General features: G+C 46.8%; 1 protein-coding gene across 1 annotated transcript; it reads right to left on the minus strand.

Annotated features, from left to right (window-relative positions):
• Window positions 1-757: 757 nt before the first annotated feature.
• Window positions 758-7,852, minus strand: metrn (meteorin, glial cell differentiation regulator). Its single transcript, XM_038991349.1, has 4 exons — window positions 7,528-7,852; window positions 5,813-6,249; window positions 4,059-4,118; window positions 758-3,242 (listed from the first exon to the last, which is right to left on the minus strand). The coding sequence occupies exons 1-4, from the start codon at window positions 7,626-7,628 to the stop codon at window positions 2,929-2,931; spliced, it is 912 nt and encodes a 303-aa protein (XP_038847277.1). The 5' UTR covers window positions 7,629-7,852; the 3' UTR covers window positions 758-2,928.
• Between the last annotated feature and the right edge of the window lie 5,795 nt (window positions 7,853-13,647).

Raw genomic sequence — 13,647 nt, forward strand, 5'->3', positions numbered from 1 at the left:
AACCGTCCTTTTCCTCCCTCCCTCCCTGCCGCCCCCGGTGTCTGTTTGCACTCCTCTAAATCTCTCGCTCTATCTAGCTTTATTTCAAGCCATTCGTCTTGGGCCCCCTAAGGACACATATAGTGACTTAACATTGTTGTAAAAGTCTCAGACCCTTATCCCAAATATATCTAAGTGACAACTAGAGGTTGTGGGTTTAAATCCATGTAATGAAATATAAGGACATGTTGTTCAACCATGGTCATCTGTAGCGTGACTTGTTTGAAGATGTGTGCATGAGAGATAACAACTATATAACTACACAACTATGTAACTTTACTCTATAGTTGGTGGAAGAGGCAACCATGCAGAGATAAAAAAAAAAAAATGCATAACATTCACATGTGCTTTTCAGACTTTTTATATCACAGACCACATTCAAACACTTTCCTCCATAAGTTGCTTTTTGTTTCTAGAATTTCTTATATACATAATAACATTCACATTGGTATTAACACAAAATTACACTCACATAGAAACAATTGACAATATCAGCAAACATGGCAGTTTTCGCTTTTTTTGTACATACCGCCCCAGCACATCACCTTCATTTGGTGTTAACTGCTCCCTTCATCGATTTAGTACACATAAGACAACATAACTTGACTAGCCATCATGGCCATGGATATTAATTTTTTGTTCCTTTTGTATGCTAGTCTAGAGATGCTTACTGCTATCCCCAAAGCTGTTTGAAAGAGTATCACGCAAAGACATTTAATATTGCTGTAAGAGTTAATTATTTATTTGGACTAAATTGTATTTTTGTTTTTTTTATTTCACCCCCTTTTTTCGATCTTGGGATAGAACCAGGGTCTGTAGTGGCGCCTCTAGCGCTGTGATGCAGCCTCTTAGACTGCTGCGCCACTCGGGAGGCCGGACTCAATTGTTTTTGAGGTTTTCACGGCTCAACATGGCTATCAACATTTCGGACGTATGCTTGTGAAAGTTAGGTAGCTACTGGGTGCAACTGCTTCTGCCAACTTTGAGACATATCCCAATGGACATTCACTGAGGGGAATATTGTTGTTGTCAGCAGTTGCAGTCCCACAAACTTGAAACATTTCTAGCCAAACTCCCATAGTCCGCCACAATGGTTACGGTTCCAATGGAATTTCTGCCATTAATTTTTCACATCGTTAATTTGACAGTAACGTTTTGATAGCTGTGTAATTCTCTCCCGGACAAGGTGAGGTTTTATCAATGTATTTGCCTCAATTTAGTCTAAAAAATGTGCTATGCAAATTATTGATAAATGTTAGATTTGCGCAGTTATCAAAATGTCACACCAGGGTAAGCCTACACGAAACACAGACCCTATATGAAGTAGTTCTAAAATCCCAGATGGAAAAAATTATGGTGAAAAAACGATTGGAACCATTTCCGGGTTTTATGACTCATACTGTGGTACTCAATTAACACAATTATTTAACTTTGAACAATGACATAAATCTGGGCCAGGAGACCTTATAGCATCTCATTATCTGTTTTGGTAGAATTTTGCAGCTTGTTTTTTGCAGACAGCTTTTCTCTTAGGCTTACAGTTAGAAAATAGGTATGAATAGCTATGAAATGGCTGTAATGGGCAACACTGTTGTAATGTAATTATGGTAAACTTGAAATAAGGGGTTTTCAAATATTAAAATCAATGTTTCCCAGACAGCATATTAAAAGGTAACAAAAGTTTTCAACCAAACTGAGATATCACAATGAAGTCTTGAAGTAAACAGTGAACTGTATTATAAAAATCTGCAGAAAATATTTAAACAGGGTTCAAAAAGGCAGAATTGCCCTGTGTGTACTTCGAAAAAATAATAATCTCAGAGTTGGCTATTGTCGTGAAAGTACGTTCATCACTAGTTTGCAGAGTTTATCGTGCTTTGAACCTGCTGCGCTAGCCTTAGCCTAGCGCTAACATGCGCTAGCCCAAGCCTAGCATTAATATGTGCTAGCCTAGCGTTAACATGTGCTAACCTAGCGTTAACATGTGCTAACCCTAGCGTAGCACTATCATGCGCTAGCAATATCTGTACATTTATTATGTTCTGATCACTCCTCTTCTACGCTACATATAGTCAGGTTTTCATTTGGTTTTCATTGCTTGCAGCATCAGACTTTCCAGATCATTCCCTTTCCCTTATTAGTGCAAATTAAGATTCTTTTTTTTTTAATCCTTGAAAAAAGAAAGACCCACCCTAATCTCCAATAAATAATTGCAACACTGAGAATAGTCCCCCATTGTTTCTTTCAACTATAAAATTGTGAGAAAATCTTAGACATAAAAGGATAGATTTCCCCCAGTTTTCCGAAACAAAACATTGAAGGAAAATGAGTGGCCATTTTGAAGAGCACCATAGAAAAAACAACAGCCTTGTACTTGAACACCGGGATAACAATTATGTGACTTCCAAACAGATGGTAACTTCACCACAGAATTTCCCACATATTTTCCTGAGTTTAAAAGACAAATTCACACTCAATAGCTCTGAATCCATTCCTGACAAATTTCTGCTTTTTGTTACGGCAAGCTCTTATGAGAATTCTGAATAAGCATTTTTGGAAAATGTGTCCTGTGCCGAATGCTTTAATCTCATCTCGTCCACAGTGTCCTTCATATCTTAACAGGACTGCATATTGCACTGGGAATGGTGCTACAAATGTCCATGCCCAACTCCTCAGTCTTTGGGGGAAGACTGCATCCAACGGGACCTTCATGGCAGGGTCGGCCCATAGCTGCACCATCGGATAGGCTCCCATCTTCCTCACCTTTCACTCTGAGGTTTGGCAAACCAAATGACAGGCAGGGGGGGAGGAGGCTGATCGAGTTAGGGCTTGCCTCACAGGACAGCCTCATTCAGGGGAGTAGTCAGGTGGGATTTGGGGTGGCTCGGGTCAGTCCACAGCCATTTCACAGGGTAGCTGCTGGGCCAACTTGGCCTGAGCGTAGGCCTGGAGGAAGTCCTTGTAGCGGGGGGCGCAGCCCAACCATGCCTCGCCGAAGTGGACACGGCCGGTGAAGAGGAAGCTGCCTACCCCGGGCCGGACGCCGCACTGCAGCAGGGTCCTGATCTCGCCCGTGCGGGTCAAACGGCCGGTGCCGGTAAACAGGGTGTATTTCTGTCGGAATACTCGGGTGGCGCTGACTTTGATTACAGCCGCCCGTAGCTCACTGTCCTCGTCCACTGCCTTGATGTTACCACGCACCACTGTGGGTAGAAGAGACAAACTGGTTAGGCAAAAGCTCTATTGACCCAATTTGTTTGTAGCAGTTGTTAAAAATACGACAATCATAGTTAAACTAAATGTGGACTAAGATGGTGGATGGTTACCATCTGTTGAATGGATGTAATTTTCTTCAATACTTGTTGTTCCCATTCTAAAAACACAATATTGGTAATCACTGGGAAAATATCTGCCACGCTTTAGCTGCCAAAAAACAGCTGAAGTACTAAACAAGTAACTAGAATCCTAACCCACCAGAGGCTAACATTAGAGTCAGTGAAATTGGTATGGAGAGCTGCCTGGGACAGTTCTGTAATCCCCCTGACTTTATGTTGCCATGGGGCTGCCACTAAGCCTGATTACGGCTCAATTAGAGCCATGCGGATTAATCCACTGCACTGTCTAGGGTGGGGGGAGATTATTCCACTACAGTGCCTTGAGGAGTGGGGGTTTAGGGGAACTAGAGAGGCTAAAGTAATGCTGTTTCACCTTTGACCTCTGCATAAATTAAGTAGTTCAGAGGGGGGAGTATTTGGATTTACACCAACCTCAGACCTGTGTTACCCCTACTTTCAGCTAATTCAACACAACCGATTTGTAGTTCCTCAATCCTGACACAAAATCATTATCTTTTTTCTCTGCAACTGAATGGCTTATCTTGCCATTTTGTATTGAATCCACATGAAATGGAGGACGAAATTCAGTAAGACACCAAACTGTTCCTGGTCTGGCGTGTTGTTTTATTGTTATACGGCAGCCCAGGACAACAAAACAGGAGGTTGTAAAAGAGGAGAACTCACCAAAGTCACTGGTGCAGACGGCCATAAGGAGCTCTGTGTTGTTACAGGGTCTGCAGGCACCTGGGAAGAGAGTGGGAGGGAGAAGGGGAAGAAAGAAAGAGAGGGTCAATTGGAGAACTCCACTAATCAAACAAACACTAATTACATCCTCATTCAAATGTGTTTACTCCCTCGTGATACTGTAAACCACAAAATACCTCAAAAATAGAAACAAGTTCGAATATTTAAAAGCTTTATATTAAAAACGCCTTGAGCTCTAACCTATCCTGTTGCACACTTGAAAGGAGACTTAAAGGAGGGTGGAGACGAGCTTATAACAAAGATCAAATGCTCTGGAGGCGTGACGCGAATAGAACAAATCACAGTGTAAGGACACACACACGGACCAACTGCAGTGTTCTTTCAGACAGTTGCTACTTTTACGGTTTGGAGAGGAAGGCCAGTGAAACTCCAATGGCCCCAGACGTTTTTAAAGCCAAATGAAATGAAACAGCCCACCTACCCCCCCCCCCCCCCCCCCCCCCCCCCCCCTAGACCCTGCTAGGGTGTCTGCACCCACACCTCATCAAAGCCAACCAGACAAGGGCAACAGAGGAGGGTGTAAAACCTCAAAAGATTGAAATGGGCCGAGCTCCATTTCTACACTTTTTCAGAAGGCACTTACTTCTTTTCTAGGAGTTGTGACGGCTTCCATCACAGCTGTTTATCACTTTAAAAGAGGAAACTAAAATACAGCAAATCCTCCCTCCGTTTCATACAAGGACCCAGTCCACAGATGGCCACAGAAAAGGAACGCAGAGCGAAACAAAAACACCAAACTGTGGCTGCATTGAATTGACTGCACTGAAAAAAATAAAACACCCTGGCATTTTTAAAAAGTTCTTCTGGCCTTGTGAGTTCCAAGAAGTTCACCACCACCCCTCCTAGCTGCCCCCTCCACACATTCCCCTTCTTAGTGAAAAAGTCTGATAAATAAGATTCCTTCCTTCTCCCTGGCCATAGAGCAAACCTCCCCCCATGCCCAGCCAGTGTGTGTGTACGTGTGTGAAGACTCTTGAGCGGAGAGGGGGTGTATTCTTAGAGCCAAGCCTCCCTACAGAGGGGCAGCTCAACAAATGAGGGTAGCATCTCAGCTGAGGCAGAGGGCCTCCCTGTCGCCAAGGCAACGGCAGTAATCCCAGAACACTCTTGCGAAGGCTCCAATGAAAGGAGCTCCGGGCTCTGGAGAGAAGGCCCCACATACTGGGCTTTTGTCCCACTAACCCTCCTCCCTCTCTTTCTTTCTCTGCCTCTCTCCACTCCCTTTCAAATCTGAACCAGGCGACAGGGTCTGTAGGCCTATGTGTCCAGGGAAACTAGAGGACACTTCCCCCACTCTACTCTGCCTGGACACAGAGAAAACTGAAAATTAACCCCCCAAAAAGGTCTGTTTGTGCTTAAGAGTGAGGAAACATATGTAGGGGGGTTGCCAGAATACAATTTAATATGATTCAGAGACCCATGCTAAAATAATTACTGGAAGCATGTGGGTGAGAAGAGAATTTAGTTATAGAATCTGAGCTAAAACAAATTCTAAAAGTTGTTTGTTAGGCCCATCAACCCTCAGGGAGCATATTCAAAACAAATCTAACACTGTCTTTTCCTTGCTTTGTGTTGAGAGAAATATTTAATGTGTATCTATTTCCGCCCAAATGTGACCCTTCCAGAACCCAGACTGATCTAGCATGGCTGCCTCCCTCCTCGTTCCAACTCACCTTCATTACTGATGATGGGGTTCGAGTCGAGTGACAGGCGTGCCGTCCAATCACCCCGCAGCTCATAGCGGAACGATGCAATGCGGCGGCTGATGTCCTGGTGAGGCGTGGCCTGGAGGAAGAGGGCTACCTTCTCGCCGGGCAAACGGCTGAAGCAGCGCACCCGGGGTGGGGGAGACGTCTCCAGGCGGTCCCCTACCAGGAGCTCCAGGACCCCGTCTCTCTCCAAGTAGAGCTGGGCCCCGTGGAAGTGCTCCGAGGGCTTGACGCAAGCCGTGATCAGGCCTGAGCTGCTGCCCCCCGGCCCCACCGCCGCAGAAGTCAACCTGGGGGACAGGGTGAGGCGAAGCGCCCCCTTAGGGTAGAGCCAGTCCAGAGCACCCTCCGAGCAGTGGAGGGAGATCTGCTCCACACTGCCTGGCTGCTGGGACAGACCACTGTGGGATGGAAAGAGGGAGAGAGAGAAAAGGGAGACCAAGTTACATAATTGGACTTCATCGCCTATAACCTCCAAGCTAGACAGACTCGTCCTCAGAAGTTGTCCTCTTGGCTAAAATTGGAGTCACCAGCGTGTCACTTTCTAGGATGTGTTGCAATTTTTATAAACCAATGATGTATATAAACCCTGGATGACTAACAGGGGGCGCTGTATTGAGTCCACCGCATAGCCATCTTGGTACTCTTCATTGTAAAAATAAATAAATCTGGAAGCTATATAAATGCATTTATTGATGTCTACATTTGTTTTTGACACGTTTTTTTATATTACAGATGCTGTATTGCACACTTTTAAATTATATTATACGAGCTAAACATTAAATTAAATTAAATTAATTTCTAATTTTAGTGATGTTACTGTCCCTACTGGCCACTAAAAAAAATAGTCCTTGAAACTTTTAACTGAAATAGTGTAGAATTCCATTCATTCCTATGGAGGACTGCTTCAACTGGGGAGTGCCAATATCGCCGACAGGTGGCTTCAAAGCCTCGTCAATGTCCAATTCTATCATCAACAATCCAGGGTTTATATTGCACTGAACATTGCAGGATGTGTGGTTTGGGTATAGGCTTTAGATGTGGGCAACTTTGAGAGGGACTGAGGGAAAGCTTGAAAAATAATAAATAAAACAAATCATTCTGGCTAAAATGGATGAGAACAGATGAACCTTTTCAGCTGGAGATTTTCATTGCAGTGCATTTCACTCATTTCAAGTGCATCCTTTGAAAACGATTAAAACATGCTTTCAAAATACACATTGAACTGAGGTAGCCATTTGCATTCAAAAAGAAGAAGCGCTACCTATTGGTCACCAAATGCGCCCGTCAGTGCCATTTAAAAATGTGACTGACTTGCATAGTGTAGGTCATTTCATCTGCAAAACATGGCCTAGAATTTGGTTTTATAAAATTAATATTAAATCATCCTTTTCCAAAAAGCGACAAGTAATTTCCCCTGTGCACACATAAAACCGTTATAATAACGGCATAACCCTCTCCTCTCTCTAGCTCACTCTGCAAGACTGCAACCCAAGGCGCAATACTTTGTTGCAAGACACTGGAAACATTTAATTGCGCCCAAAACCTGTATCGACTTGTTTCAACTAAAGTAGAACCTGAACAAAACATTATTTGCACCTAGCTATATAAAAAAAATGTGAATGGTTCTCCATAAAACAAATTAAACTTGAATAAACCGTTATAAAAGTTATACTTGCCTCCCTCGCCAGCTGCATTGGTCTTCGGAATAACTGGACACCGCGCTATCAAAAATGGGTAGTAGCAGGATCCAAACTTTGTAAATCCAAGAAATATCCATTTCCTTCGGTAGGTGTTACGACTTTGATAAAAAAAAGTTAATGTTCCAAAGATGCCGTCCCTTCAACCTTTACGCATGGGAATCTCCACTATTCCTATCTACGCGAATTGTATTTTGCTGTTCTCGACAACCTCCATAGCGTGGTAGCCTCCTTTTCTTGACGAAAAGATAAGATACTTTCAGTTAGACTTTTAAACGGACTGTCCCTACTTTTACTCTGCCTCCCTGATCGTAGTGCGTAAAGAGAAGAGCCGTCTGAAGTTTTTGCCCGTGAGCACAAGTTGGTCGACCAATCAGAGTTGGAGAGGAGAAACTTTAAACCACTCATACGATAGAAGGGGAGGGGGTGTGAGCTATTGCCCGTAACATAAGAAGAATGATCTATCAGTATGCAAGAACAAGCCTTGTTGGTAATAGATAGGCGGCAATTTACCATTGTGTCAAACAAGCATGCACAAAGACGAAGAAAACATGAGTTGCATGGGTACAAATATTAACCTACTTTGTTGAAGTGTGAAGGCACTGTCCTCATATTTCCTATCTCATATTATGAGCAAACACAGGGTTAAAGTGAAATTCTTAACTTGAAAGTTCTTGACAATAGGCCTACATGTATTGGAGCCCTTCCTCCTCAAAAGTAGAAAAAAAACCTGGTTCAGTGGAAAATATGAATGATTCCACCATGTACAAGAAGGCGTTTAGATAATAATGACCACTATGAAATATAATAGCGTTTCTCTGAGCTTTGCTGCTTGAACCCCTAAAAAGTGCAGGTTAGAAGCACAAGCAAGACGGACAGAAAATTCTACCTTGAGACAGAAAAGTATGAATAGAGAATATTTATTTATTGTGCTAATGCTAGCCAAGAAAAGCTCTAACTCCTTGATTAGCCTCATCGGTTACTCAATGCTTACCTGTGAGGCCCACTGGGCACAAACTGGTTAAATCAACGTTCTTACAACGGAATTTGTCAGCGTATTGTGACGTGGAATCTATGTGGAAAAAATATTGGGTTTGTAAAATGTCATCAAAACTATTGTTTTGAGGGTGAAATTTCAACCAGAGGATTATGTGTCACATCTACTCCTGCCACGCCCTCTAGTGCTCATCCTGTGTCTCCTTGACCTGCCGCCACTCCCCCAGTGCTCTGTCCCTCTCCCTCTCTCTCTGTGTGTGTGTGTGATTGTGTGGGCAGAGACAGGTGTGCTGGAGTCAGAGCAGATCCCCACCAGCTGCGACCTGTTCCATAATCAAACCTCTACACATACTCAGTCCTGCCTCTTCCACGCTGCTAGATCGTAATCTCTGCTCAGTCAGCCCATGTTTCTAGCCGTTTGTTCCTGTTTTCCCTTGCCTGATGCTGTTTTCCTCTCCGCTACAGTTCTGCCCGCTCTAACTCTGGTCCCTGTCTCCAGCCTCCGCACCTGGTTTCTGGCATCCCGCCCGAGCTTCCCCTGGCCTGCACTCAATCTTACCCCCGTGTTTCAATAAGTACTTTGGTTACCTCATCCCAGTCTCCTCGTCTGAGTCTGCTCTTGGGTTCATCTGTTTCACTCCGCGTGACAGTACGATCTGGCCAAAGACATGAACCCAGCAGACTCAGATCCTCTCCACCAAACCCTCGCCGGCCAAGGCGCCCTGCTCGAGCAACATGACCAAGCCCTGAAACCCTTCTGGAGCACATCAAGGAGTTTTCACGGAGCCTGTCTGACCGACAGGGCTGAACCTTCGCCCAGAGCTCACAACCAGCCCCTAGTTCGCCTCCTCTGCTCCGTGAGCCGTTTGTTCTGGCCCCCGAGCGTTACGACAGCAACCTCGGAGCTTGCAGAGCCTTTTTGTTACACTGTTTGCTGGTATACGAGCAACAGCCCTACGCTTATGCTAGCGAATGGGCCAAGATTTCCTTCCTGATTGGCTGCCTCGGTGGAGCAGAGCTTTCTTGGGCCACAGCTGTGTGGGAGAAAAAGCCCCATGTCTGCTCCTCCTACTCCAGCTTCACGGAAGAGATGAGGAGAGTCTTCGACCACCCTGTCTGCGGTAAGGATGCCGCCAAGCGACTCCTGTCCCTCCGTCAAGGCTCCCATAGTGTCGCTGAGATGGCGATCGAGTTTCGCACCCTCGCCGCTGAGAGCGGCTGGAATGAGGAGGCCCTTCAGTGAACATTCCAGAACGCTCTCACCGAGACCATCAAGGATGAGTTGGTGTCCAGGGATGAGCCTGATGGACTCGAGGAGCTCATCTCTCTTGCCATCCACATCGACAACCGTCTCGGTGCGCATCGGAGAGAAAGGGCAGAACCCGAACCCACACAGCTCGACCGGGCCCGTCTCTCTCCTGAGGAGAGGCAGCGGCGAGTCAGCACTAGGAGCTGCCTATACTGTGGCCAGGTTGGTCACTTTGTCTCCACTTGTTCACTGCGGCCAGCTAAAGGGGGTGGCTCAGCAGTTGTGGGGGATATACTGTTGAGTCAAAGCGCCGGTCCATCTTCCCCCAGACCCTTTCTAGATGGCACTCTTGTATGGCAAAGCCAGGCTTTTTTTCTACCTGCCCTCATTGACTCGGGTGCCGACGAGAGGTGTTGTTACCCAGTTGGGTCTGGACACTGTTCCACTTTATTCACCCCTCGATGCCAATGCTCTCAATGGACTGCTCCTCGCCCGTGTCAGTGAGAGAACCGTGCTGGTCATCCTGCATCTCTCTGGGAATCACCAGGAGAGGAACAGTCTCCACATAATCGACTGCCCTCGCTCTCCCCTGGTTCTTGGCCATCCTTGGTTATATCTGGACAGCCCACAGATCGACTGGACCGCCGGAAGGGTAACCACTTGGAGTACGTTTTGTCACTCTAATTGACTACATTCTGCCCTTCCCCCTGCCTTGTCTGTGCCTCAGTCCATTCCAGAACCCCCCGGACCTGTCATCAGTTCCTCCAGAGTATCACGATCTAGCTCCTGTGTTCAGCAAGCACCACACCTTGTCTCTGCCGCCTCATCGGCTGCACGACTGCGCTTTTGACCTCCAGCCTGAAACTCCTTTCCCCTGTAGCTGGTTGTATAACCTTTCTCGCCCCGAGCAAGATGCTATGGAGGGGTACATCCAGGATTCCCTGGCTGCTGGACATGTCAGACCTTCTTCCTCTCCGGTAGGGGCTGGTTTTTTCTTTGTCAAGAAAAAAGATGGGTCTCTGAGGTCATGCACAGACTTCCGTGGGCTGAATAGTATCACTGTTAGGAACAAGTATCCCTTGCCACTCATCAGTTCTGCTTTTGCACTCCTCCATGGTGCCACGGTGTTCACTAAACTCGATCTCCGGAATGCCTACCCCCTTGTCCGCATCAGAGAGGGGGACGAGTGGAAAACGGCGATCAACACACCACTTTGGTCATGCCGTTTGGTCTCACTAACGCTCCTGCTGTTTTCCAGAGCCTGGTTAATGACGTTCTGAGGGATGTGATTGGAGGCTTCGTTTTTGTCGATGTTGATGACATACATTTTTTTTGAAGGACCCTGAGGCTGACCAGCAACACGTTTGCCAAGTTCTCCAACGGCTGATGGAGAATAAGCTTATTGTTAAGGCTGAGGAATGTGAGTTTCATGCTACCTCTATGTCCTTCCTGGGTTACATAATTGCACCAGGACAGTTACGGATGGACCCTGCCAAGGTCAGGGCAGTCACAGAGTGGCCTGTGCCCTCGAATCTGAAGCAGCTGCAGCGTTTCCTGGGATTTGCTCATTTTTACAGACATTTCCTCCTTAACTACAGCTGTTTGGCAGCCTCTCTCACCACTCTCACCTCCACCCCCACTCTGTTCCACTGGACCCTGATGCAGAGGCAGCGTACTGGGAACTCAAGCGCCGATTCACTTCTGCTCCGATCCTCACCCAGCCAGACCCAGAACTCCAGTTCGTCGTCGAGGTGGACGCCTCCAACCCCGGGGTACACAAAAACCTGTCCTACATCCAGACTGCCAAACGTCTGAACTCCCAGCAGGCCAGGTGGGCATTGTTCTTTAGAAGATTCAACTTCACACTCACTAATCGCCCCGGATCTAAGAATACCAAGCGTGACGCCCTCTCCCGTCAGTTCACCGCAGAGACCACAGGTTCCGAGCAAGAGACCATTATGCCGTCCACCCTCATCATTGCCTCTGTCTCCTGGGAGATCGAGTCCCGTATTCGCCAGGCTCTGCAGAACCAGCCTGACCCAGGTAATGGTCCTAGAAAGGCTCTGTTTGTTCCAGATTCAGTTCGCTCTGAAGTTCTTCAGTGGGCCCATTCTACTCACCTCACCTGTCACCCTGGCATGAACCGGCCTGTCGCCTTCCTGCGTCAGCGCTTTTGATGGCCCACCATGGAGAGAGACGTCCGGGAGTTCATCACAACCTGTTCGGTCCGTGCCCGGAACAAAACCTCCACCAAACCCACTTCCGGTCTGCTTCGCTCTCTTCCCATACCCAGTCGCCCCTGGTCACACATAGCTGTGGACTTCGTCACTGGCCTTCCCCCATCTAACGGTAACCTAGTCATCCTCACCATTATCGACAGATTTTCCAAAGTGGCTCACTTCATTCCCCTCTCCAATCTTCCATTCTCCAAGGAGACTACAGACCTGCTGGTATCCCATGTGTTTCGGCTGCATGGCATTCCCACTGACATCGTTTCTGACAGAGGACCCCCAGTTTACATCCCAGGTATGGAGATACTTCTGTCCAGCACTTGGTATGTAACAGTTTAACTTTAGTCCGTCCCCTCGCCCCTACCCGGGCGCGAACCAGGGACCCTCTGCACACATCGACAACAGTCACCCACGAAGCATTGTTACCCATCGCTCCACAATAGAACCACTACTTCAAGGTCTCAAAGCGAGTGACGTCACCGATTGAAACACTATTAGCGCGCACCACCGCTAACTAGCTAGCCATTTCACATCGGTTACATGTGTGTGTGTGTGTGTGTGTGTGTGTGTGTGTGTGTGTATGTGTGTGTGTGTGTGTGTGTGTGTGTGTGTGTGTGTGTGTGTGTGTGTGTGTGTGTGTGTGTGTGTGTGTGTGTGTGTGTGTGTGTTTGTCAGAGCAGATCCCCACCAGCTGCAATCTGTTCCATAATCAAAACCTCTACATATACCCAGTCCTGCCTCTTCCACACTGACAGATCGTAATCTCTGCTCAGTCATTCCATGTTTCTAGCCGTTTGTTACTGTTGCCCTGTTGTGCCTATTTTCCCTTGCCTGACGCTGTTTTCCTCTCCGTTACAGTTCTGCCCGCTCTGACTCTGGTCCCTGTCTCCAGTCCGACTTCTCGTCAGTCCTGCTACACTGTCCTGGATTCCCCACTCTACGCTCCCTTGGATTCCCCTCTGGACCTGCTTACCCTGTCCCAACACCACTTGCTCCAGCCTCAGCCTCCGCACCTGGTTTCCGGTAATCCGTCCGAGCTTCCCCTGGCCTGTACTCAATCTTCCCCCCGTGTTTCAATAAATACCTTGGTTACCTCATCCCAGTCTCCTCGTCTGAGTCTGCTCTTGGGTTCACATGTTCTGCTCTGCGTGACATTATGTCATGTTAAACAATTTTAATTTATAGACAAACGTTGTATAAAATACACTGCTCGTGGAACATCTCATTCCAAAATCATGGGCATTAATATGAAGTTGGTCCCCACTTTGCTGCTATAACAGCCTCCACTGTCTTGGGAAGGATTTCCACTAGATGTTGGAACATTGCTGCAGGGACTTGCTTCCATTCAGCCACGAGCATTAGTGAGGTCGGGCACTGATGTTGGGCGTTTGGGCCTGGCTCGCAGTCTGCGTTCCGATTCATACAAAACGTGTTCGATGGGGTTGAGGTCAGGTCTCTGTGCAGGCCAGTCAAGTTCTTCCACACTGATCTCGACAAACCATTCCTGTGTGGACCTCGCTTTGTGCAGGCGGGCAGTTTGGAACTTGGTAGTGAGTGTTGCAACCGAGGACAGACGATTTTGTGCTACACGCTTCAACACTTTTGTGCTACACGCTTCAACAC

Source organism: Salvelinus namaycush, chromosome 4 (genome assembly GCF_016432855.1).
Source record: "Salvelinus namaycush isolate Seneca chromosome 4, SaNama_1.0, whole genome shotgun sequence".
Taxonomy (NCBI): domain Eukaryota; kingdom Metazoa; phylum Chordata; class Actinopteri; order Salmoniformes; family Salmonidae; genus Salvelinus; species Salvelinus namaycush.